The following is a 27,574-nucleotide window of genomic DNA, read 5'->3' on the forward strand; positions in this document are numbered from 1 at the left end:
TGCTCTTCGCCGAGGAGATGGAACGCCTCGAAGACTTGTCCGCGGACTCAGAGCGCCGGCACACGGAGCTCATGGCGGCAGTGGCACGGTTGCCTGAGTCCATCGATTCCCTCTCTCGGAGTGTGGCCGAGTTCGGGCCCTCAGAGGCCACCAGTCGGGCGGAATACCGGGCAGATCAGGCAGCGAGTCGGGCGAAATTCGGGGCAGCTCTGTCAGCGACTGGCCAGGTGATCAGTGGTGCCGTCCAGTCACTGGCTGCTCTGATGCGGTCAGTGAACAGGTCAACACGGGAACTCACTGCTGCCACACTCGCTGTGTCAGCCAGGCATCGCCAGGGCACCCGGCGCGCTGCAGCAGCACAGCAGTCTGTCCCTCGGCAGATTGGTGCGCATGCTGCAGTGCTGGCCCGGGCGAGTGCCAGTGTCTCAGGCGACCAGCGAGCGCCTGCCATCCGCCAGCTTGCCGCCATTCCTCCAGCCGCCACTGCCAGTCCCCCAGTGGAGCTGCCAGGAGTTGCTGCAGTGACTGATGCTGGCCAGCCACAGCTGCAGCAATCAACAGCCGCCCGCTCGACGGCCAGACCTCGACTAGGCCGACCCCCAAGGGCATCTGCCGTCACGACATGTGCCCCTCAGGAGCCTGCCCCCAGCCTTGCAGCAGCCAATGGCCTTACTTTGAGGCGGAGCAGCAGGGCGGGCAGGGGCCACCCAAAGATGGCCAAGGCGTCGCCCTAGCGGACCAAATAGTCGAATGTGTGGCCATTTGTGTTTGTTTCTTGAGGCCGAGAATTGGATGTTTGTTTTTTGAAGGCCGATGATGTGATTTGTTTTGGACGAAGGCCGAGAATGACGGCCATTTTAGTTGCCCTATTTTGTTAATCCTCTGCAGGTTGTGGGAGCGAGTAATGTGTTTGAGTGTTTTTTGGAGGTTTCGTCTGTTTTTGGTTTTCATGTGGGAAGGGCCCAGAGTTTGTACAATAAAGCATTTTATTCATTCACATTGTCCGTTTGATCTTTGAAGTGTTTGTTGCCTTAACCGGCTGAGGGCTTGCGGAGCGGCTGCAATCATGTTCTATCATTGGCACAAGCCATTCCGACAGGGGGCCTAGAAGTGACGTTCAATAAGCCACCGACGGGCGGCCCTTGGACCTTGTGCGTCCCTCCTGGGCTGGTACTCCTCGTCCTCATGCTCCTCCTCCTGAGGTGGTGGTCCAACGTGAGGTGGCAGTGCCTGAGTCCTGCGGATAGCCAGGTTGTGCAGCATGCAGCAAACGACGACGAATTGGGAGACTCGATCCTGCGAATACTGGAGGGCTCCCCCGGAGCGATCGAGACAGCGGAACCGTTGCTTGAGCACGCCGATTGTTTGTTCTATGAGGTTCCTCGTCGCTTGATGGCTCTCGTTGTATGCCTCTTCAGCAGGGGTCGTGGGCGCGCGGAGCGGGGTCATGAGCCAGGTACACAAAGGATAGCCTTTGTCCCCCATAAGCCATCCTCTTGGGGGAGGCTGTGCCTGGAACATGTCAGCCACAGTTGTCTGTCGCAGGATAAAGGCATCGTGGCTGCTGCCTGGAAAGCGGGCATTGACAGCTAGGATGCGCTACCTGTGGTCACACACCAGCTGTACATTGAGGGAATGGTAGCCCTTCCGGTTGCGGTAATCCTCGGCATGCTCAAGAGGTGCCCGCAAAGCCACATGCGTGCAGTCAATGGCGCCCTGCACCATGGGGAAGCCCGCTTTTCTTGCAAACCCCACTGCACGCTGCTGCTGCTTGTCCAGGGTCATGGGGAAGGAGATGAATTGATGTCTCCTTCTGAAAAGGGCTTCGGTCACCTGGCGGATGCAGCAATGCACGGCGAACTGGGAGATGTTAGCGATGTCCCCAGTAGCAGATTGGAAGGAGCCGGAGGCATAGAAGTTGAGAGCCACCGTCACCTTCACTGCCACCGACAGAGAGGTCCTGCGCATCAGCTGTGGCTGCAGATCTCTCTGAAGCAGCCGGCAGATGTCTGCAACCACCTCCCTTCGGAATCGCAGCCTCCTAACACCCATCGCGGCAGACATGGTCAGATAGGAGGTCTGCTGGCGGTATACCCTGCGTGGGTAAGGCCTCAGTTGGCGACGCCTGTTGCCCCCTCTGCGTCTAGCCAGGGCTGCCACTCTCTCACGGTGTCTGTAAGCCCTTCTGGCATAAGGCTGAAATTCAGCGTTGCCACCCAATGCAGCCCCCATTATATGCTGGCAAACACTGAGCTCTGAATGAAGGCAAATATAATTGGTAAGCTCTGGCCTGAGCCAAAAATACCTGTCCAAGTGTTGGTCCAAACCAGTAAACTCTCCTCCTTGGTCTCTGTCCAAAAAACCGTTGCACAAGAGCGAATGCTGCAAAATGGCTGGCCTTTATACTGCTGGGTAAGTGCCCTTTAATTTGCGCTCCCCGCGGCCCGGCTGGCCTGTGTACCGTTCCACTTCACAGTCGCTCGGGCCGCCCGCCGCACAATGGGCCGGCGCGAGTGAAGTTCCGGTTTGGGGCGCACAAAGGGCGTTGCACTATTAAATGACGTCATGATCTGGGCGCGCGCTAAGACTTTGCGCCGGCGCTAAATGTGTCCTGAAGTTGGGGAGAGGCGCAGATCGCGCTGCGCCCGGGCGATAAGCGCCTTGCGCTCGAGATCTACTCCTCCTAAGGCGCTAAGGGCTAGCGCGCCCAACTGAATTTCTAGGGCCTGGGGTTTTCAGTGTGGAAAGGAAGTATCCGAGAGATGATATATAGTTTTATAAAAGATAGTTAAGGGAATGGAAAAGGCGAGTCTGGAATATTATTTTATTATCTCAAAGCACTTTAATTTATGAGACAAATCAGTGGGCCCAAAGAGCAGTGTTTTGTGGAGGGTTTTTGAAATCTTCATTCCTACGAGACCATAAATGCTAAATATACAGCTGGATTGGTGTTTACCCCAGCACAAGTGGACAAGAGGATATCTACTAAACTTAAAAAGTGGTACATCAAGTGCTTGTAGTAATACAATTAAAATGCATTTATATTTGACAATATTTTAGGTGCAAGATGGGACATCCAAAGTGGCATCATTGTAGAAGCACGTCTTAAAGACCTGACTCCCACAATGCCAGTCATTTTTGTACGGGCCACTACAGCAGATAGGCAAGAGATGAAGAACATTTACGAATGTCCAGTTTACAAGACCAAAACTAGAGGACCTACATATGTCTGGACTTTCAATCTGAAGAGCAGAGAGAAGCCTGCCAAATGGATTCTTGCTGGAGTAACATTGCTCTTATCTGTTTAGGAATACAAAGATTGGTACAATTTTCAAGGGTTATAGCAGTAAAGCACTAACCTGAACATTAACTGTTAGTTCAAGAACTGCATTTACTATTTGTTTCCAATATGGTCTTGGACAGGCATTTATAAAGAAGCAGCCTTTTTTTGCAGACATATGAGCTTTATGATGCCAGTGGGCAACGGTCCAAGGGTGTAAATTTGAAATCAGTTCCACAAATTCAGGATTCATAATACATGAGGTAGGCAACTAATCAAAAGGAATACAGATTACACACAACATGTAAAGATGCCTATTAACTTATTTATTGTACCGGTAAAAAAAATAACTATTAAAAATGGATCTAGATGACAGCGCAAGTCCACAAGCTAAAATATTGATTGTAAAGTTCAATGCAACGATGTTATAGTTTTATTTAACATTTGTAATCAACATAAAATATTGTGCATAGTCATTTTCTTACATAAAATGCCATTTACAACAAAAATCCCACTTCCATGCAGGATTTTAAATACAAAATAAGTCCAACATTTTCTGTTTATTCAGGTTAACATTTAAGACAGGAAAAATTACTCTAATGCTTTCAAGGGAACATATTGCTAGATTCCAGATCAACAGAAAGGTGATCAATTAGAATACCAAAAACTAAATGTAGAACCATGCATCAACACCTATTCGATTTCCAGTTCCTTTATTTATCCTTGTGGTTATGTTGTATGCAAAGAGATAAAACAGTTGCATCCACATTGCTATCAGATAACACACTAGAACACAGGATTATAACACCTCTCATTTAGTGTTAATGTGGTCCATGTAAACAAGACATTTACATTTGAATAGCAATAATAAAACATACTTGCACTCTGTAATCCTTAACAACAAATTAACATGGAATCACCCATTTGTATGTAAAACAGATTCTCTAAGGTTTAACAAGGGTTTAAACAAAGATCAGAAAACAAGTTATTATGAAGCTTCTTAGAAAAACCTTTACAACTCAAGTTCTTCAGCCCTCATTTATAGTTTCAGCAATTATATTTGCTAATTATTTCCATGTTCTGGTAATTACCAATAGTTGTAAAATTAAAATAAAGTGTGTTTTTTTTAATACATGTTTGTTTCATTAAAAAAAATTAAAGGTAATTTTACTAAAAGCAGCTTTAAGAGGCTTTTAAATTATTTAACCTGTTTGCAGATCCTAGTTGTTGCTGTTTCAATCTTCAGTTAGTTGTTTCTGTAAACTAAAATAGGGGAAAGTGTTATTTTTCATAGATAGTGTCAGTTGTGGCTCAGTTGCTAGCACTCTCGCCGAGTCAGAAGGTTGTGGGTTCAAGTCCCTCTCCAGAGACTGGAACACAAAAAATCTAGGCTGACACTCCAGCGCAGTACTGGCGCCGTCTTTCAGATGAGACGTTAAACCGAGACCCCACCTGCTCTCTTAAGTGGATGTAAAAGATCCCATGGCACTATTTTGAAGAAGAGCAGGCGAGCAGAAAGGTGACATATCTCTGCTGGGATATGAGCATCCAGGAAATGCACAAGATCAATCCAGGATGATGCTCTCCTGATTTACCCCCACTCTTTGTGAAGTATCAGGCCTCCACTGTATTGGGAGTTAGCCAATATTTATCTCTCAATCAACATAACAAAAACAGATTATCTGGTCATTATCACATTGCTGTTTATGGGGCATTGCTATGTGCAAACTGGCTGCTGCATTTCCTACAATAGAACAGTGACTACACTCCAAAAGTACTTATTTGGCTGTAAAGCGCTTTGAGACATCCAATGGTAGTGAAAGGCACTATATAAATGCAAGTCTTTCTTTCTGTAAAAGTTGTCAAAAATTCTAGCCATCATTATAGTTATCACAATGAGCTCTAAATAGGAAGTATTTCCTACTAAATTAATCCACAATTCTAAATCTTACAAAAATAGGTAACAATATTTTACAAGAAAATAGTTACCATAATGTCTTGAACAAGTGTCAGTTTTGTACAGTCTCACTCCCCTTAACTATGGATCATTCTGTGACTAGTAGGGCGAGCAGAAAGGTGACATATCTCTGCTGGGATTATGAGCATCCAGGAAATGCACAAGATCAATCCAGGATGATGCTCTCCTGATTTGCCTCCACTGTACAGTACAGCATGGCTGAGATCACAACTCCATGTGGATATGATCACTTCCGCAACACACAAACAGGCCAGAATTTTCCTTTTAAAATTAAATCTAAAGTCCATCAGCATAAACTGTACAGAACAGAAAGGTCCCAAGTTGAGTTAGCTAATCTTAACCAGGCTGATGGTAGGGGTTTCTACAAATTGTCCTCGGTATCCCCAAGGACAAAAGAACAATCAAGAGATCTCCCTTCAATATACAGGAAACTTTGGTTTATCCGGAGGTTGTATGTCCGGAAACCTTGATCTAACGGCAGAAATCAGCAGCCGTTTTGGTTAGGTTTTTTTTCTTCTCCAAGCATTTTTTTTTTTTAACAGTCAGGCTCTGGAAAGCGTCTCTGTAGCTTAGCAACAGCTTCAGAGACGCTTCCAAGGTACGGGCCGAGTCTTTACAAGCTGTTGTTAAGCAACAGTGTTTGTTGTCAGATACGGAGATGAAAACCTCCGTATCCTTCAACATTAGCGCTGGTCTATCCGGAAGTTTTGATAGATCGGCAGCAGCTCGGTCCCGTCGGTGCCGGATATCGCGAAGTTTCCTGTATTGCACGAGCGTCCAGCTACTTGTACAGGGTCAATCGTAGATCTCATGTTCTCCATGGTCAAAATAATCTACCAACAGTCACCATCTAGGCTCATGTGAAAGAAGTATTGGAAGGCTGTAAAACAAAATCTCAGCATGCTATTTTTAGGAACGAGGAGAAATTTGGAGGGGAAAAAAATTAACCTCAACAAATAATTCTAGATGCTCACATTCTATTTCTTGTGCAAGTCTAACCAGCCCATTTTCCTTCCTTGGAGTCTTGGAGTACACAGATTGCTATGGTCAACAGGTGAGAGAATGGGGTGGTTACAATACAGTCTCCAGTAATTTCCAGTGGTTCTTCCAATCTCCCGCCATAACTTCACTGGAAACCCCGAAAGGCCATAACGGCCAGTTATTAAGCCATTTTTCCGGGGCTCTCGTCAAAGTTGCAACAACAGATCGGGGAACTATTAGCAAAATAAAACCAGGCGTGTGCAATATATAGAGGTTAGTAAAAACCCAAGAAGAAATTGGGGATCCTTTTGGAGTTCACCTGTCAGTGTCGATCAGAAATTTGGGCATATTTAAATAAATGGTCAGAAAATCATACATAGCACATGCCCAAATTTCAGCAGAATGCACTCCAGTCTGCTTTCAAACACCAAAAAAGCAAACAGCACAGGTAAGGATATTGACACGGGCAATTTTCATCACTTTCCTGACGCTGAAAATAACTTTTCCAAAAATTAACTTACCTTTCCAAATAGGCTTGAACATTGTCATAGCCATAAAATTTTGCCAAAGGAACAAGAATGCCAGTGGCACAGCGTCCATCCCGACGACGGCAGAAGCTACAGTTACAGATCCCTCTGCAAGGAGGGCACACCCAGTCCTACACAAAGCAGAATCAATATTAGAGATGGTGCATATGAACAGAAACCCTGTAAACTGTCTACCTGGCAAGAGAACCTAGGACTTCTCCTCCACCCCCCCAAAACCCAGAAAGAACATTTGAGCCCCCTCTGTGAACCCCTTTTACAAGGAAAACACTTTTTTTTTTAAAAATTTAAAAAATCTTTCTTCAGAGGTCCAGACCACAACCCCAAGTGGGTCCTCTTGCATTGTTTGGCAGCCTGGTACACCTGCTCTCACCAGGCGTACCGCCACCAAACAGACACCAGGTCCCACCGACAGCTGGGGATGCAGTAACTCCCGCGGTTGGGAGTCCCTACCCTGGTCAGCTGACCTTGTAAAGGGGATGGTGGAAGCTCTTCCCCTTACAAGGCCCACAGAAATCCCAGCCTATCTGGGTCCCCAACTCATTTCTGGCCCATTCCCACCAGAGTAACAAAGGGCAGCACGGTGGCATAGTGGTTAGCACTGTTGCCTCACAGCGCCAGGGACCCAGGTTCAAATCCGGCCTCGGGTGACTGTGCAAACTCCACACAGACATTCTCCCCGTGTTTGCGTGGGTTTCCTCCGGGTGCTCCGGTTTCCTCCCACAGTCCAAAAATGTGCGGGTTAGGTTGATTGGCCATGATAAAATAATTGGCCCTTAGTGTTAGGGGGGATTAAATACGTGGGGTTACGGGGTTAGGGCTTGGGTGGGATGGCTGTCTGTGTAGGGACCGGGTGCTAGGGTTTGGATGATCAGCCATGATCTCGTTGAATGGCGGAGCAGGCTCGAAGGGCCGAATGGCCTGCTCCTACTCCTGCTCCTATCTTCTATCTTTCTATGAAAGGTTGCTGATTTTCGATCCCTCTGCCTAACAGTTAAAATACCCAATTAATACATTGTTGACCTCTGACCAATGTTCCCTGTAAGGTGCGCGGCCAAGTGGTCCCACGCAGCCCAGGACCGGCTTTTTCAATGTAAAGTTTACTGTGAATGGGCTGCGCAGCCTCTTAAAAGGGCCACGCACCCAAAAAAAAAAAATAGGGACCATTGCCTCTGACATGCAGATCCAAATCCTCCAGATGATAACCAACCACATGCATGTTCGGCTAGGTGCAGCTGGTGTAAGGTCAGTAGATGATGTCTAATGGAACAAACATTTGGACATCACGGAGGCCTGATCAATTTTCTTGTACAGCAGAAAAAGAGGTTATACCACTACTCAGCAGCAATACAGCTTGTTTTAGGATTCTCAACAAGGCTGCCATTCAGCTGGTACAAAATAAAACAGTACAGATTAAGAAATAATTGAAATGGGATAAAAACAATAAATTTAAGGAAAAATATATCCTTCCTAACAGCAGAAAGAACCAGTACCCAAACTCTAGCTGTGTTCCCACGTAAGAGGATGTACAGTAATTAATAAAAAAGCTTTTTAGCATCAACTCTTGACGGATCACTGCAACTCTCTAGTGCTTTTACATGTATATACTTACAGGGTTTAGAAGGGCAGATCTCACATTTTCACCGTACCGATTGCGCAGACAGGGTCCACAAAATTGTCCTCTCACACCATAACAATCTTGATTACGACAGATTGTTTTTGTATCTATTGTTTTCTGCCGACACTGATGGCAGGTGCTGCCCTACAAGCAGAGAGGAGTGAACATTTTTCCTGTCAGTGTGACATTAGTGGAGGAATATTTAATTCAATTATAAAAGTAATAGAGGTGCGGTGGAAAACTACATGAATGATTATTCAGAGAAAGGGGCATTTCGCAGATTCCATATTCAGTTATGGTCACCTATGCAAAAAAGGTACAAATTACCATTAATGAGCAGTATACATTCATACACACTAGGAATCAATTAGGATCAATTTTATCAGTACCTAATGGAGAATATAAACCTTTTCAGAATGAGTTACAGTTAAACCTACTTGGAGAACAGTTGATTGTATATATAATATAAAAATATTGCTATGACTGTTCATGATAAAGTGCTGCCTTTCTACATTCCTAACACCCAGCAATACAGCCCCAAAGTTGCATCAAATCTCATAACTGTAAAATATTGGTTTATTAAACAATTAAGTATTTAAACATTTTCATTATAAAATCATATACAAGTTATTTGGTTTGAAGGAAGTTTATAAAAACACCAGGGTTTAGTAGTACTCCAAGAGATCTGACAATTACCATACAACGATCATAAATTTTATCTTTAACGGTGATGGCGACATTTTCCAAATCCTCTTCTGTGATATCATCAGCAGGCCCTGGCTTGCCTTTTGAAGATTGTCGCCTCCTCTTGCTTAAACTTCCATCCTGTTAAGGTGCATCAATACTTCAAAATTTGTACCAAGAGACATTCACACTAACAACGAACATTAGAAATTAATGAAGAAAAAATGTTTGACAAATACTCCAATTATTGCTCATACACACACTTAGAAAAGGTCATTAAATTATAATTAAACAATAGTTCTCTAGTTTTGTAGCAACTAACATACTCCAAAACACTATGGTTGAAAATGTATTGTCCCGGGGGAGGGAATTATGCTGTAATTAATTGTATATGGTTATATTTACACTGCCTGGGACATTTCTAGGCAGTCCATTATCATAAAAATCCATTTCAAAGCATTTCAGCTACCTCAACAAAATGATTTGCTAGGCTAGTTCTCAAGCGGAACTTTTTCACTTGGTCCATAAGTTTGGTTGGAGAAATCGCAAACTTTTCCACAGAGAAACCCTCAGGAGGTCGTGCACTCCTGGTTGGATTGACACGGCGCTCAACCTTTCCTTCAGAAAATGTCCTCTTTGGAGTTCGTTTCTGTGTTTGGAAAGAAAAATTATGCTGCATTTAAATGTAGAGCACCTAATAAATACATCAATAATTATACCAACTTGTGTACATAGTTCAGAGTAATCTTAGATTTAATATGCAATAAAAAGCTGTTAAGGCACCCTCTCAGTCACCATTTACTTCTGCTCTGAGAGAGAAGTCGAGGCCTCGGTTTAACATCTCATCTGAAAGACGGCACCTCTACATTGCAGCACTCCCTCACTACTGCACTGAAGTGTAAGCCTAGATTATGTGTTCATGTCTCTGCAGTGGAGGTGAAGCCACAAATTTCAGATTTGGACCCAAGGGTGTCCCCACTGAGCCACAGCTGACGCCCAAATAGTTTCACTTGTCACATGACCACTTTTTTTTGGCATTTTAAATTGGTCCAGCCTGATGTCAGACATCCTATTTTCTTTGAGTTTATCTATTCATGCTACAAACAGATTTACTGAGTTTGTATATGATCATCACATAAAAGGAAACAGGTTTTATTGCACAGAATTTCTGTAGTCGGTACAGTTTCTGAAGAAAACCATAATTCTGAAATCTTGATAGTTAAATTCTACTCCATTAGTGCTTCAATCAATGACCAACAGTAGGCAAGTTTTTATTTTAAGTTGCCATTTCACCAAGAGAATAAAAATTGTATGCATTATACAATACTTACTTGAGGTGATGAAGTGCGTACTTTCATTGGAAAGAGCCCAGGCATTGTTTTTAGTTCTGCCATTAGTTTGGCAAGCTAAAGGAGTTAAAAACAGATTCAATTCACTAGTTGTAAAGTAACATAGCATCAGCAAATGTGAATCCATAAAACAACCCAAAACAAAAATAACATTAAAAGCACAATTTGCTAGAACACGAGAGGCTAAGAATTACCACAGAAACAGGCTGAACTCATCAAAAACAAGATTTTTGCGAACAGAAGGTTAGAGGAGCAAATTCAGACTGTTAAAGCATTCAAAAAAAGGAAGTACAGATCTGAAATGGATTTAGGATTAGTTCTAATGAGGCAATAAAAGGTAGAACAACAAAAAATGCTGGAAACACTCAGCAGGTCAGGCAGCATCGTGGAGGGAGAAACAGAGTTAACGTTTCAGGCCGATGACCCTTCATCAGAACTGGAAAAGGTTAGAGAAGTAACAGATTTTTAAGCAAGTGTGGGACAGGGACAGGGAAGAAAGAACAAAGGGAAGGTCTGTGATAGGATGGAAGGGAGGAGAGATTAAATAACAAAAAAGGGATGATGGTGCAAGGCAAAAGGAGATGAGTCTAGATGAGGTGTAAATGGCACTGGCAGAATCATCAACAGCTGCCATGTGAGAGAAAAAAGATGAAAAAGGAAAAGAAATATAGGGGCCGAAGTTATAGTCTGAAATTGTTGAACTCTATGTTGAGGCCAGAAGGCTGTAAAGTGCCTAATCGAAAGATGCGACTCCTTGAGCTTCGTTGGAACAGTGCAAGAGGCCGAGGACGGAGCGATCAGAGCAGGAGTGGAGCGGAGAATTAAAGTGACAAGCAACCAGAAGATTGGGGTCGTCACGCTTACAGATTGAACGGAAGTGTTCCATAAAGCAGAGGCAATAAAGATGTTTGGGTACTTTGACCATGCACGTTGGATGGGCTTTTCATTCACAGGTTGTGGACATCGCTGGCAAGGCCAACATTTATTGCCCATCCCCAATTGCCCTCGAGAAGGTGGTGGTGAGCCAGCTTCTTGAACCGCTGCCGTCTGTGTGGTGAAGGTACTCCCAGTGCTGTTAGGTAGGGAGTTCCAGAATTTTGAGCCAGCAACAATGAAGGAACAGCAATATATTTCCAAGTGGTTGGAGGTTAATCATCACAGCCCCAGGACATTGCTGCAGGAGTTCCTCAGGGCAGTGTCCTAGGCCCAACCATCTTCAGCTGCTTCATCAATGATCTTCCCTCCATCATAAGGTCAGAAGTGGGGATGTTCGCTGACGACTGCAGTGTTCAGCACCATTCGCAACTCCTCAGATAATGAAGCAGCCCATGTCCACATGCAGCAAGACCTGGACAACATTCAGGCTTAGGCTGTTAAGAGGCAGGTAACATTCGCGCCACGCAAGTGCCAAGCAATAACTATCTCCAACAAGCGAGAGTCTAACCACCACCCTTTGACATTCAACGGTATTACCATCGTCGAATCCGCCACCATCAATATCCTGGGGGGGGTCACCATTGACCAGAAACTTAACTGGACCAGCCACATAAATACTGTGGCAACAAGAGCAGGTCAGAGGCTGGGTATTCTGCAGCGAGTGTCTCACCTCCTGACTCCCGAAAGCCTTTCCACCATCTACAAGGCACAAGTAAGGAGTGTGATGGAATACTCTCCACTTGCCTGCAGCTCCAACAACACTTAAGAATCCAGGACAAAGCAGCCCGCTTGACTGACACCCCATCCACCACCTTAAACATTCACTCCTTCCACCACTGGCGTACCGTGGCTGCAGTGTGTACCATCTACAAGATGCACTGCAGCAACTCACCAAGGCTTCTTCGGCAGCACCTCCCAAAACCGCAACCCCTACCACCTAGAAACAAGGGCAGCAGGCGCATATGAACACCATCATGGTGGGAGATTAGACGATGGTAATGTCGTTGAATGTCATGGGGAGGCGATTTGACTCTCTTGTTGGAGATGGTCATTGCCTGGCACTTGTGTGGTGCGAATGTTACCTGCCACTTATCAGCCCAAGCCTGAATGTTGTCCAGGTTTTGCTGCATGTGGGCACAGACTGCTTCATTATCTGAGGAGTTGTGAATGGAACTGAACACTGCAATCATCAGCGGACATCCCCACTTCTGACCTTGTGTTGGAGGGAAGGTTTAATAAGTCTCATCGCTAAAATCAGCTGTATGTTTTTGATAACTGTAAAGTAGTATTACTGTTTCACCAACTTAATACACCCACTGCACCTGGACTTCAAAAGTTTGATGCTAATCTTTAGAGTTTAAGGAGTCTTAGTTATCACCCGTATAAATTAAAGATGATGGCCTCAAAAATATAGCAGCCTTAAATGCACACTAGGCTATAAATCAGGTGGGAGTTCGGCAGAAAGCCCAATCAAGCTGAGATATAATATATATATATCACCAGGGGCAAAACCTCCATTCACACTAAAGATGGTCCCCTACGTCTAAGAGAGCATGGCCAGGGGGAGGACTCCGAGGCCAGGGGTATCCACGACCCCCGCTTGGGATTTAACAGTATGGAAGAGGACAGGAGACATACTGGCAGATGCAGCAACCCAAGTGGGGACAGACTTGGGCTCCAGGGCTGGTCGTAGTCTGGACCCCCAAAGAAACACTGGAAAAATTATTCTTCCTGACCCACTATTGGGGGGGAAGGCCCCCTTCCACTTCTGGTACCTAAGATGCACCCCATAATGCCACCGATGTTCAAAATAGGGAACCTCTGCTGATACTAGGTCCAGCACGGTCAGCATTCCAGCGGGCACATCCTGGCACTTACATTAGGATGCCTGATATATACACACTGCACTGCAGACTGGCCAGACCCAGGTTCACACCTACTGCTTCCTACATCCTTAGTTACCAATGTCAACTGCGTCTGTGTATACGTGGAAAGTGCAGGGTAGAGTGTAACCATTTTTCCCCACAGAGATGGAGGTATAGAAGTGCACTTGTTCACTTCCTAGTGATGAAGCAGCAGAAAATCCAAGTGACATATTCACAGATCTTCGCCCATCTTCCTACATAGGGACAGTGTAGGGAAACCACTAGGGAAAGAAATACTGTAGGGAGTTTGTCAGCTATTTGAGCATTCCGTTGCCTTTTGTCTCATCTCATTCGGTTTATGTTAGGAGATAAAGCAAGGGCTTTACCTCACCTAAAGTTCTCGCCACAGGTAAACAGGAAGGCTGTATTCTGCTTACACTAGCGTTCTGAGGCAAATCAAACTTGAGTGCAAGCAAGGTTACCTACATTGGCAAAAAACTGATTGGTGTGGGCTTGCTTTTATGACCGTCATGTTATTTCATTAATCTTGGAAAAAGGCAAATCATTACACACCCTTAAAACAAACTATGTTTGTACCTAAATGCCATACATTTGGAGGCAGAGTGGCAACTGTCTGAGGCTATTCTGTTGGAAAAAGAGGTGCCGGAAAAGTAACATTTATATAGCACCTTTAACGTAGAAAAACATCCTCAGGCGCTTTACAGGGGCATAATTAGACAAAAAGCAGCACCATCACATCCCTCATTAATTGTACAGTACATCAATTGCAAAGAAGCACCTAAGACTGTTAAAAATGCTCCTACCATTTCTTTATTTTCTTTAATGTTCATGGCCCTCTTTAGTAATACATTAGAGCTTTTCTTTTCTGACCCAGAGTCCTCGTCTGATTCAGACTCAGGGTCCGGGATCTCTCGCTCCTTTCTTTTCGCTGGTTGCCTTGTAGGAAATTTAAATGCCACACGCAGACCAAAATGGCCTTTCTTTGGTGTTGCTTCCATCTCGCTTTCTATGGAAGATTGATCATCCTCCTCCTCCTCTTCATCTTCATCATCATCACATTCAGTGAAACCTTCATCTTCATCCTCCATTTCCAAATTCACAGACTGGAAGAAACACAAACTCATTACAAAAAAACAATCTAACAGTTGGCACGTGGTAATTATCTGCATCCACTAGCGAGCGTTTATAGCGTCTAAAGCTTAGCAGCAAAGAAAAATGCAACATCCTTTCCTTACATCTCGGAGGGAACTGTTTGACACCGACTGTCATTTCGCCTCTGGGTTTGAAAGCAACCCACAGATGGGATGGAAGTCTTCTCTCTGCCAGCTGTAAAAGTCCTGTGATGAGTGTGGGGTGTTATGACCCAGTTCGCAATGGGCATGATTCACTGGGCTATCTTTAATCAGTAGAACTGGTAGTATTGGTCCATCAAGTTGACCAATGGAATTTTTTTTAATTGTTGGTTCGTAACCACTCAAGAACTGGATTTTTAGAAACATGGAGGGAAATTCTGAACTTCGCCCAAAACGTGTGCGTAGTGGTCAATGTTCCCCGTAATTTTTTTTTTTGGGTGCACAGCCCCTTTAAATGACCGCACATGCAGTTCCTGCCATTAGCACACCATGGAGCCGGCTGCGCGGGACCTGCCGATCCAGGCAGCGTAAAGGAAACATTGGTAGTGGTCTCCAGAGCCTGTCTAGTGGTTCCAGGTCTTTTTCATACCATCAGTGAGCTGCTCCATCATCTCAGCAGCCCGCCGACTGGAAAGGGATGAAAAATCTGGCAGTTCTAATGCAGGTAAGTGAAAGTGGAAAGGGGTGGTGACCCCAGGGGAGGGCCCCAAAGGGTCTTGCATAGCAGGGTTCTGCCTATTGGTATTAAAAGTTGAAAAACAGCGTCTTATAACTGGCGTAGGACCCCGGTTTGCAGCGGCAATTAGGCTCCCATTTATTTCAGAAACACTGGCCAGCCATTTTGCCTGAAATAACCGTATCAGATGGGCCTTGGGCGGTCGACTTGTTCTCCAACTTTCAATTGCCAAATACCACATTTGCAATGGAAAACAGGACGGGTGGTAGTTCAAGATTGTCCCCATGTAATTTTGTGCTTATTGGACTTGATAACAGAGTTTATTCATGATGGGATTGGTGTGGAGATAGAATTACCTGTCACTTTGTTTGCCTTATACTAGTTACCTCTATCTGACCACGCCTGCCCTTTAGGAAACAACTTACCTTAAAATCCAGGGTGTAAATTACTACTTTAACAGTGGCCATTTTTGATAAAACTCTCATATGTTGCTCCCCTAACTTAAGAGGAGAATCAGAAATACACAGTGCAACTAAAATGCTAGATATTAATTTAGCTCTCATCGCAGTTCTTACCCTCAAATCCACCTCACCATTAGGTTCAACAGTACATTCAGGGAACCCTTCAAAAACATAATCAGTTGAGCAATTATCCTCAGTGAAAACTTCAATAAGCTCTTCTGTAATAAACTTGGACTGGAAACTGGAAATCTGAGAATCAAAAGAGAACAAAGAGCTTAGCACAAAGTCCAAATAATGAAATCTATATCAATGAGTCAATGGTTCAGTAACTGCAACTAATACCAACTCTGAATATTTAGAAAGGACCTCAGCTTCAGTTTTCAAGTCCAGCACCAGCATTCATATAGTTCTGAATGCCAAACCATTTGGGCTGGGGGCAGTTTTTGGAACCCGGAAATGAACAGGGAATTCCAGAGCTTAGGGCCTAGGTAACAGAAGGCACGACCACCAATGGTTGAGCGATAATCAGGGATACTCAAGAGGGCAGAATTAGAGAAGCACAGATATCTCAGGAGGGTTGTGAGGCTGGAGGAGATTAGAGAGCTAGGGAGGGCGAGGCCACAGAGGGATTTGAAAACAAGGATGAGAATTTTGAAATTGAGGCGTTGCTCAACCGGGAGCCAGTGTAGGTCAGCGAGCACAGGGGTGATGGGTGAACAGGATTTGGTGCGAATTAGGTCACGGGCAGCCGAGTTTTGGATGACCTCAAGTTTACGTAGGGTAGAATGTGGGAGGCCAGCCAAGAGTGCGTTGGAATAGTCAAGTCTAGAAGAAGGGAATTCCCAGTTGGCCACTGAGTTAGCACTTTAGCTGTTCTACTTATTATTAGGTGGTCAGAGGAAAGGAAAAACACCTGCTAGCACAGAGGTGCAAGCCAGTTAAGAGAGGCTGGCCTGTAGCATTCTAAAGTCGGCCAAATCACCCATTTACTATCACAGACCAAGATCTGAAGTGGGTTTCAGCCAATTCAAAATCCAAATGAAATAACACCAAGATTAATAGTGGCACAATCCTGAGAGTTCTATCCTGGTTTACGAGCATGTTTCAGGCAAGTGACCCCACAGCTCAGCATTTTAGTTTTGCTTCTTTGAGCTAGTTTTTCACTGATTTTATAATCTGCCTGGGTTCCTGGTTGCCATAAGGAAGGAGAGAAAAGGAGGAATGGAGATATGTGGCTGACTTCCTTGGTGCATTGGGATGAGATGACCTAGTTCCAGGGTGCTCTGTGGGTCACAAACCCAAGTTCCTACAGGTACGGCAAATTGTGAAAGACTGAAATGGATGAGTGTCATGATGCTGCAGCAGCAGTGCTCTTGAGAGGTTAGGTCTGAGTCACCTTGTTGGGCAAAGACAGAGCTTTATTCTGCATCTGGCTGTGCTACACATGACTTGGGTATGGTCGATGCTGGCACTAGGAATCTGAAATCAAAAGGGTACCATTCCCAGCAATAACATTCCTCACCTGGAGGAGCACAAATTTAAAATAATATAGAAGATAAAACAATATTTCTTTCGAAATTTGTTAGAATGTGGACTTCTCTGCTACGAACAGTCATTGAAGCAGACCTCTCTGCCGCTTACACTGTCCCAATGAAGCTGAACGTAAGCTCGAGGAACAGCACCTCATCTTTCAATTAGGCACTTTACAGCCTTCTAGACTCAACTTTGAGTTCAACCATTTCAGACCATAACCCCTGCCCCCAATTTTTCAGGCAGCAGCTGTTGATGATTCTGCCATCCCCATTTGCAACATTTAATCTCTCCTGCCTTGCATTCTAGCAGATTGTCCCTTTAGTTCCTTCCTCCCCCCCCCCACCCCTTTCCCTGCCCCTGCTTAAAACCTGTTACATCTCCAATTTTACCAGTTCTGACGAAGGGTCACAGACCTGAAACGTTAACAGTTTCTCTCTCCACAGATGCTGCCTGACCTGCTGAGTGTTTCCAGCATTTTTTGTTATTTTAGTTAAAAGTAACACCTTTGTTCAAGAAGGGAAAGATAAATCAGGTAGCAAAGACCAGTTAAACTAAAATATAAACAGAAAATGTTAGAAACACTTAGCAAGCTCTTAGAAATCTTAATTCATTTAGAAATGAATGGGTTGATCAGGAAAAACCATCACAGATTTTCTAAAGGTAGGTCATATCTGATAATTTAATCGTTTTTTTTTTGAAGAAGTGATTGGCTAGATAAAGGAAATGCAGTATATGTGGTATACTGTGAATTTTCAGATGGTATTACATAGGATATACAGCACAGAAACAGGCCATTCGGCCCAACCAGTCCATGCCGGCTCCACTCGAGCTTTCTCCCGTCTTTCTTCATCTAACTATCAGCATAACCCTCTATTTCCCTTCTCCCTCATATGCTTATCTAGCCTCCCCTTAAATGCATCTATACTATTCACTTCAACCACTCCCTGTGGTAGCAAGTTCCACATTCTCACCACTCTCTGGGTAAAGGACATTTTTTCTGAATTCCCTAGTTGATTCTGTCTCATTCGTGAAAAATTAAGGCATACAGTGCAAGAATGAATGTCACAACATGGGTAGAAAGTTGGTTAACCAACAGGGAGTTAGGGTAAATGGATGTTGCTTAGACTGGGGAAGGGTTGGAAATGGTATACCCCAGGAGCAGTGCTGGGTCCACTTTTGTTCTCAGGGTATACAGGTATGATTTGGACTTGGGTACGGAAAAACAACTTCGAAATTTCCTGATGGCACAAATGTAGGCAATTTGGTACCTTGGCAAATTTCAGGTGCCCCTTTAGAGAATGGACATTAAAGCCAGAGAGCACATTGTAGACGCCAAGATGGGAAGCAATAGTAGGAGAGACTCGAGATACAAGTGCAATTTCCACTGGAGCAGAGAGGTCCAGGAAAAGATTTAATAGAAGTTTTGAAATTTATCAAGATATTTGATAGAATGAATAGGAAAGATTATTTCCTGATTGGTGAGTCAGTGACGGGAACGGAAGTCATCAATTTAAAATTACCATGGACTAAGGAGGTTATGAAAAATTTCTTCAGAGGATTGTCAGAATGCTTTTCTACATTGAGTGGTCGAGGCAAACACCACTGCGTCTTTTAAGAGAAAATTGGATAAATATTTGAAGCAAGAATGAATGTCACAACATGGGTAGAAAGGTAAAGATACACGGTTATGGGACAAGAGCAGGACAGAGATTGCTTTTGGATCGGTCCGTTGAGGAGCTGGGTGGGTGACCTCCTCCTGTACTGTAAACTTGTGCTACTTCTTTTAGGAGGGAATTAGTTAATTGTTTGAAAACAAAGAATATGCAATGGCTTGGGAACTGAACAGGAGGTTGGGATTAGGCGAGATGAAAAACAAAAATTGCTGCAAATGCACAGCAGGTCTGTCAACATGTAGAAAGGATAGGTTAATGTTTTAGGTGTAACCCGCCCCTCGACAGAACTGAAAACGATTTGTTGAATTCAAAGTCCAAGTAAATTTGATGAAATCAAGATGCTTAGTATTACAAAGGAAGGAATTCAGCCAAACTTATTCCACGAATCCAAATACTAATAAGAGTACAAAAGCACAGGATTCTTCCACATTCCTGACAGGGAAGCTACCACCTGGCTGGATGGTCTCATCTATTGGATGCTGGGAACCATCAAATCCTCACAAAGGGAGGGAAACTGCATGGGCTGCTTACTGTTAAAAGAAATTTGCAAAAATACTACATGGTTGTTAACATACATCATTTTTATTGAGATTTTCAATGCAACATAAACAGTGCAGACACCATTTAACAGATTAGTTAATTATTATACAAGTGATCAAAAAGTATTGATAAATGCAATCTCAGCCATTAATTAAGCTTTATTTTACTACACGGTCATAGAACTTCTCACATTTGGTTGTTGATTTACCCTCCAACAGTGAAAAGCATTTTACCCTAAAAAAAACAAGGGTACACTGCTGCACGCCGGGGTGGGAAAGACTTTTGCGTACATTTATTTCTCCTGCCAACCACATTTTAAACCAAGCTTGTGTAACTCCAGGCCTCCTCACTCGCTCGGATGATTACTTAGAAAAGTGATGGTGGGGGTGGGGGGAGGAGACAGGGCAAAGCAAGCTTTCCAGCAAAATGGTTTAAAATAATTAAAAAATTAAATACCATTTACGTCTACTTACATTCATGCTCCGGTTCAGTTTGTCGTCAGCATGATCATATGATTTGTTGGATTCAACCTCTTGAAAACCCAAAAACTCATCATCACTAGGTGCATCAAAGATGTCTGCTACTAATTTTGGTATCTGTGAATGCAGAGCGGAAAATGATCAAACAGAATCACCTCAAAGTGACCAGACTCTCAAAATGTATCTGGATTAAAGATTTTTTTTATCTTCACAACCAAGTTTTAAAATTATAATTGCAGTAACCTGCAGATCTCAATAAGGTTAGCACTGGAAACATTAGTTTGTTACAGGATGCCTGGGCAGGGACAAAGTGAGGAAAAGTATATTTATGGATGCTGGGTGAGAATGGGATTATACTCTGTTGTGATGGCCAACATGGTTAAATAACCTATTGAAAACCACTATCCTAGCTTACAAAGAATGATCATTAACTTGAGTGAGGTACTAGGCCAAAGTGAAACAGTATCCCAGCACAAGTTGCTGGCTTCAGAAAATTGGAGGAAGACTTGGGGGGGGGGGGGGGGGGGGTGAATATACACACACTTCACAGGTTTATCTTTGTAATTTCTCAAGTTGCCCTCCTCTGAATCCACACAATATCATTCAAAAAGAGAAGAACTTGCACTTAAAAAGCACCTTTCACAACCTCAGGATTTCCCAAAGCACTTCTATAGCCAATGAAGTGCTGTAATAGTCACTGTTGTAATGTTGGGAAATGCAGCAGCCAACTTGCACACAAGGTCCACAAACAGCAATGAGATCCTAACCAGATAATCTGTTTGGAAGTCCAGCGTAAACCCTATTAATCAGCAGGTCATTAAAATAAATTGGTAACAGGGGACAATGTTAACATAATGTTTATATGTTTGATGGCTGTATTTTTAAATGCTCGTTCAGATCTCTAAACCAACAGAAAATGTAAATTTAAACTTTTGTATTATATAATTTTTACTTTGAACATAAATAATGCTAGTCACTTTTACCCCAAACATATGTTTGCAAACCTTTTTAGACCACATCTCAAAAACCTGTAACAATTTCCATTCAATTGGTTTAAAGGATGAAACTCACGAGGGCTCCTTCCTTTATCCTCTCCCACTTTCTTCTGCAACTGGAGTTCCCAGTCACAGAAATATATTGAATTCGCCAGATCTTTAATCGACCAATCAGCACCTTTACAAATTGATCTTTTTATTATTATAGCTTGTGCTGTCAATCTTTGAACTTAAGCCAACATCCCCCAATGCAAGTCTCAAGCCTGGTTAGAATTGTTCAAAGCACCAATTCCATCCCCTTCCCCGGGCAGTCTCAAGCTGAACCAGACTGCTTGCAACCCCGGTGACCTATATGACCCCGAGCTGAGTTTCCGACCCCATATCCAAGAGCGCCTACTTCCACCTCCATAATATCGCCTGTCTCCGCACATGCCTCAGCTCATCTGCTGCTGAAATACTCATCCATGCTTTTGTTACCTCCAGAGACTATGATTCCAACACTCTCCTAACAGACCTCCCATCTTCCACTCTCCATAAACTTCAGCTCATCCAAAACTCAGCTGCCCAGTCTCCTAACTCGCACCAAGTCCCGTTCGCCCATCAGCCATGTGCTCTCTGGCCTACATTGGCTCCTGGTCCCCAAACGTCCTAACAACAACTTGCATTTATATAGCACCTTTAACGTAGTAAAAGGTACCAATGCATTTCACAGGAGCGTTATCAAATAAAATTGATACTGAGCCACATAAGGAGATATTAGGAGAGGTAACCAAAAGCTTGGTCATAGGGGTAGGTTTTAAGGAGCGTCTTAAAGGAGAGAGGCAGAGAGGACATACGAACAAGGACGGACAGGTAAAGGCCATCTGGTCCATCGAGCCTGTTCCACACAATTGCAATACCTTGTGTATCACAACATATATACTCCACCACACCCAAAACCATGTGATCTCCTGGGAGAGGCAAAACGTTTTTTTAAAACCCAGGCCAATTTGGTTAGAAAATCTGGAAACTTCCTCTCCGACCCATCTAGGCGATCAAAACGAGTCCAGGAGATCACTCTGGCCCTGAATTCCCTGCAGTACCTACCTTCTGTAAGAGGTGATCTCCGCCCCAGCCAGAAACAGGTCCAGCTCTCGCTTGAAGGAATTCAGCGAATCAGCATCCACCGCACGAGACGGCAGCCTGTTCCAGAGGTCCACTATTCACTGGGAAAAGAACCACCTCCTGACATCTAACCTAGATCTAGCCTTACACAACTTAAATTTGTGACTCCTGGCCTTCCCTAAGCTATTTAATTGAAACAAACTGTTAACTGGGACACAATCTATTCCCTTCATTATCTTATAAATCTCAATCAGATCACTCCTAAGTCTACGCTTCATCAAAGTGTAGAGTTCCAACTGTTACGTAAACATTAAGTTGATCTGCTCCTTGTTTAGCATGTGTGAAAAAGGAGCAATGGTTGCTTTGCCCTACAAGTCCACCTGAGTTCACCAGAAGCTGTCAGTCACCATAAACTAATGAATTCTACTTGCTCTAACCAGTAAAACACGGTGCATACTTGTGACAAGTTGTGCTTTTAAGAGCTGAATTGGTTGAGGAAAGAAATCTTCAGATATAACAACAGCTTGCATTTATATAGCGCCTTTAACAAAATAAATGTCCCAAGGCGCTTCACAGGAGCATAATCAGACAAAAACTGAGCCAAAGAAGGAGACATTAAGACCGGTGAGCAAAAGCCAAGTCAGTTGGGTTTTGAGGAGAGCGAGGTTTTGGGATGGAATTCCAGAGCCAAGTGCCTGGAAAGCTGTAGGCACAGCTGCTAATGGTGGAGTAAAGAAAGTGGGGGGGGGGGGGGACAGTCCAAAGTTGGAGGGACGCAGAGTTCTCAGAGGATTAACTCGCACCAAGACCCGTTCACCCCCTCACTCCTGTGCTCGCTGACCTACACTGGCTCCCTGCCCGGCAACTCCTTGATTTAAAAATTCTCATCCTCGTTTTCAAATCCCTCCATGGCCTCGCCCCTCACTGTCTCTGAAACCTCCTCCAGCCCTACAACCCTCTAAGATCTCTATACTCCTCCAATTCTGGCCTCTTGTGCATCCCTGATTTTTCAATGCTCCACCATTGGCAGCAGTGCCTTCAGCTGCCTGAGCCCGAAGCTCTGGAAATCCCTCCCTAACCCTAGGGAGATGGGGTATTTGCTGTGTGAGCCTCTAGCCTGTATTTGTAATAGCTCACTGCACTCTGGAATTGTTCCTAGACTGGAAGGAGGCTAATGTAGTCCCCATCTTTAAAAAGGGTGACAAGACAGATTTGAGTAACGATAGGCCCATTAGTTTAACATCAGTAATAGGCAAGATGTTTGATGGAATCATTAGGGATGCAATATATGAATGCTTGGATAGAGGGAAATATTAGGGACACCCAATATGGCTTCATAAAAAGGTCATGCCTTACAAATCTAACTGTATTTATTTCAAGAAGTTAAAATTGGTGGATAATGGAAGTCCAGTAGACATTGTCTATTATTTTTCCAAAAAGCTTTTGATAAGATACCGGACAAGGGGCTTCTCTCTAAGATTGAAGCCTCTGGTATTAGTGGTAATATATTGAGCTGGATTGAGAACTGGCTGGCAGGACATAAGCAAAAAGTAGTTATAGATGGATTTGGATCTGTTTGGAGACCGGTCACCAGTGGTGTCCCGCAGGGATCACTGTTGAGACCACTGCTCTTTACTTTTTTGTTAATGATCTGGATATAGGTGTTGGGGGCACAATCTGCAAATTTGCAGCTGATACCAAGATCCGTGTGAGTATTAGGACTGTAGATGATGCTCGTCTGCTTCAGGCAATGTGTTGGGAGATTGAGCTCATAACTGGAAAATGATGTATAACTTAGTGCAGGGTTATGCATGTGGGCAGGTTGTATGCTCAACATTTATACACCCTTCAGGGAAAAGTATTAGAGAAGGTGGAGATAGAAAGAGATTTGGACATTCTAGTGCATACATCCTTAAAGGTACATGAGCAACTCGAAGGGTTGACGGTGGATAGGCAATGGCAAACATTCAAAGATCGCATGGATGAGCTACAGAATTTGTTTATCCCAGTTTGGCATAAAATAAAATCAAAAAAGGTGACTCAACCGTGGCTAACAAGGGAAATTAGGGATAACATAAGATCCAAAGAGAGAACATATAAATTGGCCAAAAAAAGCAGCAAACCTGAGGATTGGGAGCAGTTTAGGATTCAACAAAGGAGGACAAAGGGATTAATTAAGAGGGGGGAAATAGATTATGAAAGTAAGCTTGCAGGGAACATAAAAACTGACCTGACTGTAAAAGCTTTTATAGATATGTGAAGAGAAAAAGATTGGTGAAGTCAAGCGTAGGTCCCTTAGTCATAATCAGGGGAATTTATAATGGGGAACAAAGAAATGGCTGACCAATTAAATACATATTTTGGTTCTGTCTTCACAAAGGACACAAATAACCTCCCAGAGATGTCGGGGAACATAGGGACTAATGAGAGGGAGGAACTGAAAGAAATCAGTATTTGTAGGGAAATGGTGTTGGGGAAGTTGACGAGATTGAAGGCCGATAAATCCCCAGGGCCTGGTAATCTACATCCTAGGGTACTTAAGGAAGTGGCCCCGGATATAGTAGATGCATTGCTGGTCATCTTCCAGAACTCGATAAGACTCTGGAACAGTACCCATGGATTGGAGGGTAGCTAATGTTACCCCACTATTCAAAAAAGGTGGTAGAGAAAAAGTGGGGAATTATAGACCGGTAAGCCTGGCATCGGTAGTGGGGAAAATGCTAGAGTCCATTATAAAAGATGTAATAGCAGAGCACTTGGAAAACAGTGACAGGATCGGACAAAGTCAACATGGATTTACAAAAGGTAAATCGTGCTTGACTAATCTACTGGAATTTTTTGAGGATGTAACTGGTAAAATAGATAAGGAAGAACCAGTGGATGTGGTGTATTTGGACTTTCAGAAGGCTTTTGATAAGGTCCCGCGTAAGAGATTAGCGTGCAAAATTAAGGCACATGGGATTGGGGGCAAGGTATTGACTTGGATAGAGAACTGGTTGGCAGATAGAAAAGAAGGAGTTGGAATAAACAGGTCCTTTTCCGAGTGGCAGGCAGTGACTAGTAGGGTACCGCAGGGATTGGTCCTAGGACCCCAGCTGTTCACAATATATATTAAATGATCTGGACGAGGGAATTGGATGTAATATCTCCAAATTTGCAGACAACACAAAGCTGGGTGGGAGGGTATGCTGTGAGGAGGATGTCGTGAAACTCCAGTACGATTTGAACAGGTTGGGTGATTGGGCAGAAACATGGCAAATGCACTATAATGTGGATAAATGTGAGGTTATCCACTTTGGTGGCAAAAACAGGGAGGCAGATTATTTGAATGGCAATAGATTGGGAGAAGGGAGTGTTCTTGTGCACCAGTCGCTGAAGGTAAGCATGCAGGTGGTTAGGAAGGCAAATGGTATGTTGGCCTTCGTAGCAAGAGGGTTCGAGTACAGGAACAAGGATGTCTTGCTGCAGTTGTACAGGGCGTGGTGAGACCACACCTTGAGTATTGTGTGCAGTTTTGGTCGCCTTATCTGAGGAAGGATGTTCTTGCCATGGAAGGAGTGCAGCGAAGATTCACCTGATACCTGGGATGGCAGGAATGACGTATGAAGAGAGATTGGGTCGATTGGGCTTATACTCACTGGAGTTTAGAAGATTGAGAGGGGATCTCATCGAAACCTATAAAATTCTGTCAGGCCTGGACAGACTAGATGCAGGAAGGATGTTCCCGATGGCCGGGGAGTCCAGAACCAGGGGTCATAGTCTAAGGATAAGGGGTAAGCCATTTAGGACAGAAATGAGGAGGAATTTCTTCACCCAGAGAGTGGTGAACCTGTGGTATTCTCTGCCACAGAGGGTGGTGGAGGCCAGTTCATTAAATATAGTCAAGGAGTTGGATATATTTCTTAAGGCTAAAGGGATCAAGGGATATGGGGAGAAGGCAGGGACAGGGTACTGAATTTGGATGATCAGCCATGATCTCATTGAATGGCGGAGCAGGCTCGAGGGGCCGAATGGCCTACTCCTATGTTTCTAAAGCTAGAGCAAATAGGGTGTTAGTTGCTGTATGGATACACCTTGAGTACAAGACGAGGCTTACTGTTTTGTCCATGTACAAGTCCTTAGTCGGGACATGCTTGGAACACTGTGTCCAGTTTTGGTCTCCTCACATGGTGGGTGATAGTGAGGCTTTGGAGAGGGAGCAGATGAGGGCTACTTGACTAATTCCCAGTCTAAAGCTTAATAACCCACATAATAACTTTACCAACTATTGCACTAAAAATAATTAAATGGAAAAAAGTTGTTTATGCAGTCTTAACTTTTCATTGTTTACTTACATATTTAAGGTGGTCACATCTATTCCTAAAATCAGTCTCTTGAAAACCCATAAATTCTTCATCATCACTCTGAGTATTAAAGATATCTGCAACCAATTTTGACATCTGTGAAAGTAAAGACAAAAGTGACCAAATTGAATAGTCCCATTAAGTTTTAAACACAAATTAACTTTCAAATGTTTATGTAAATCCACGCAAGAATTTACTACATAAAGCACACACACATATATTTTTTTTTTTTTAAATGACTGAACTGTCATCATCTTTTAATAAGGAGAAAACTTGAAGAATTGCAAATGTAAGAATTATTACGACTGTAAAACCAATGGTAAGAAAAATGGCATGGGTCACAATAAAAAGTTAAAATACATTAAAAGCATTCTCTCTGTTCCACACGGTTTCCTTCTCTCAAACAGTTGTGGTATAGTTGTGGTGTTCACAAACATAACATAAACAAGGAAACCGATTGCATAGGACCAAAACAACCCCACACTTCACTGATATGATCGTAATTGATAAAGAGTATCAAGCTGCACAATAACTTACTGACCACGTTTACAATTCTCGAACTGTAAAGAATTAAGTCATCTTTGCGCGCTGTTAAACGATATTTCAAAACAATTTAGGTCAGATTTAAATTTGACGAGCGCGTTTTAAAAACACACATTTTCATATGTATTAATATTCTTATTGCAGCAAATAACAACGGTTCTAAAAGTTGTATTTTTAAACTGGATACCGAGAGTCATCACGTTTTACCTACTCGACAGCTAATCTGCAGGTCACGAATGCGCTGCAGGGGAACCGTGCACATTTCGCGCCAAATCAACCAGTCCCAGTTTGTTTACACAACAAAATGGAAAAGTTAAAATGTCAGAAAAAGAAATAAGTACCACTATTGCATGAAGAGAAACTATCAAAATCACACATGCAAACAGTCGCCGAACCCGCGTTATGTGAAAAGTGCGCCTGAACTCACCGCGCTGCAGACTGTGGCCATGCTGCCGGTTAAATGTCCTGGCGATCAGGACAACCTGCGCTCACCGCTCGCGCCTGCCCAGCTCGCCACAAGGACAAAGGGATGGAACCCCGCGGGACAATGGGGGGACGTGCCATCAGCGGAACGCGGGGGGAGCGGAGTCACAAGGCTTTCAGTCCTTGCAGAGAGAGAGTCGGTTATGTTACCATTCACCGCACATTGATAATGTTCACACGGTATTCTAGCCTATTAAACATTTTATTGCTGATCGAGTTTGAATTTTATACTTAATGTTCCTACTTGTGTTTGTTTTATTGCTGTCCTCCCCTCTTAGATACGAATGGTGCCGCCCAGCTGTAGAAGGCGCGCTTGGGTTTTGGCGCGTAACTCGGTCAGAATGCCGGCCCAGT

General features: G+C 43.7%; 2 protein-coding genes across 2 annotated transcripts in view; one reads left to right on the forward strand and one right to left on the reverse strand.

Moving 5' to 3' along the window:
• Window positions 1-4,139, forward strand: part of LOC147117455 (dynein axonemal heavy chain 11-like) — a 224,177-nt gene extending 220,038 nt beyond the window's left edge. The window contains exon 23 of the mRNA XM_085988452.1: window positions 3,061-4,139. Coding sequence (XP_085844578.1) covers window positions 3,061-3,308 — 248 coding nt within the window. The 3' untranslated portion in view covers window positions 3,309-4,139. The remainder of the gene's footprint in view (window positions 1-3,060) is intronic.
• Window positions 3,696-27,269, reverse strand: cdca7l (cell division cycle associated 7 like). The gene is made up of 11 exons (XM_085988451.1): window positions 27,165-27,269; window positions 26,186-26,290; window positions 19,747-19,869; window positions 15,642-15,776; window positions 14,061-14,360; window positions 10,418-10,492; window positions 9,556-9,735; window positions 9,099-9,227; window positions 8,397-8,546; window positions 6,761-6,897; window positions 3,696-4,543 (listed from the first exon to the last, which is right to left on the reverse strand). The coding sequence occupies exons 1-11, from the start codon at window positions 27,183-27,185 to the stop codon at window positions 4,516-4,518; spliced, it is 1,383 nt and encodes a 460-aa protein (XP_085844577.1). The 5' UTR covers window positions 27,186-27,269; the 3' UTR covers window positions 3,696-4,515.
• Between the last annotated feature and the right edge of the window lie 305 nt (window positions 27,270-27,574).

This window comes from Somniosus microcephalus, chromosome 5 (genome assembly GCF_052327205.1).
Source record: "Somniosus microcephalus isolate GS21.2 chromosome 5, FLI_Smic_1.0, whole genome shotgun sequence".
Classification (NCBI taxonomy): Eukaryota; Metazoa; Chordata; class Chondrichthyes; order Squaliformes; family Somniosidae; genus Somniosus; species Somniosus microcephalus.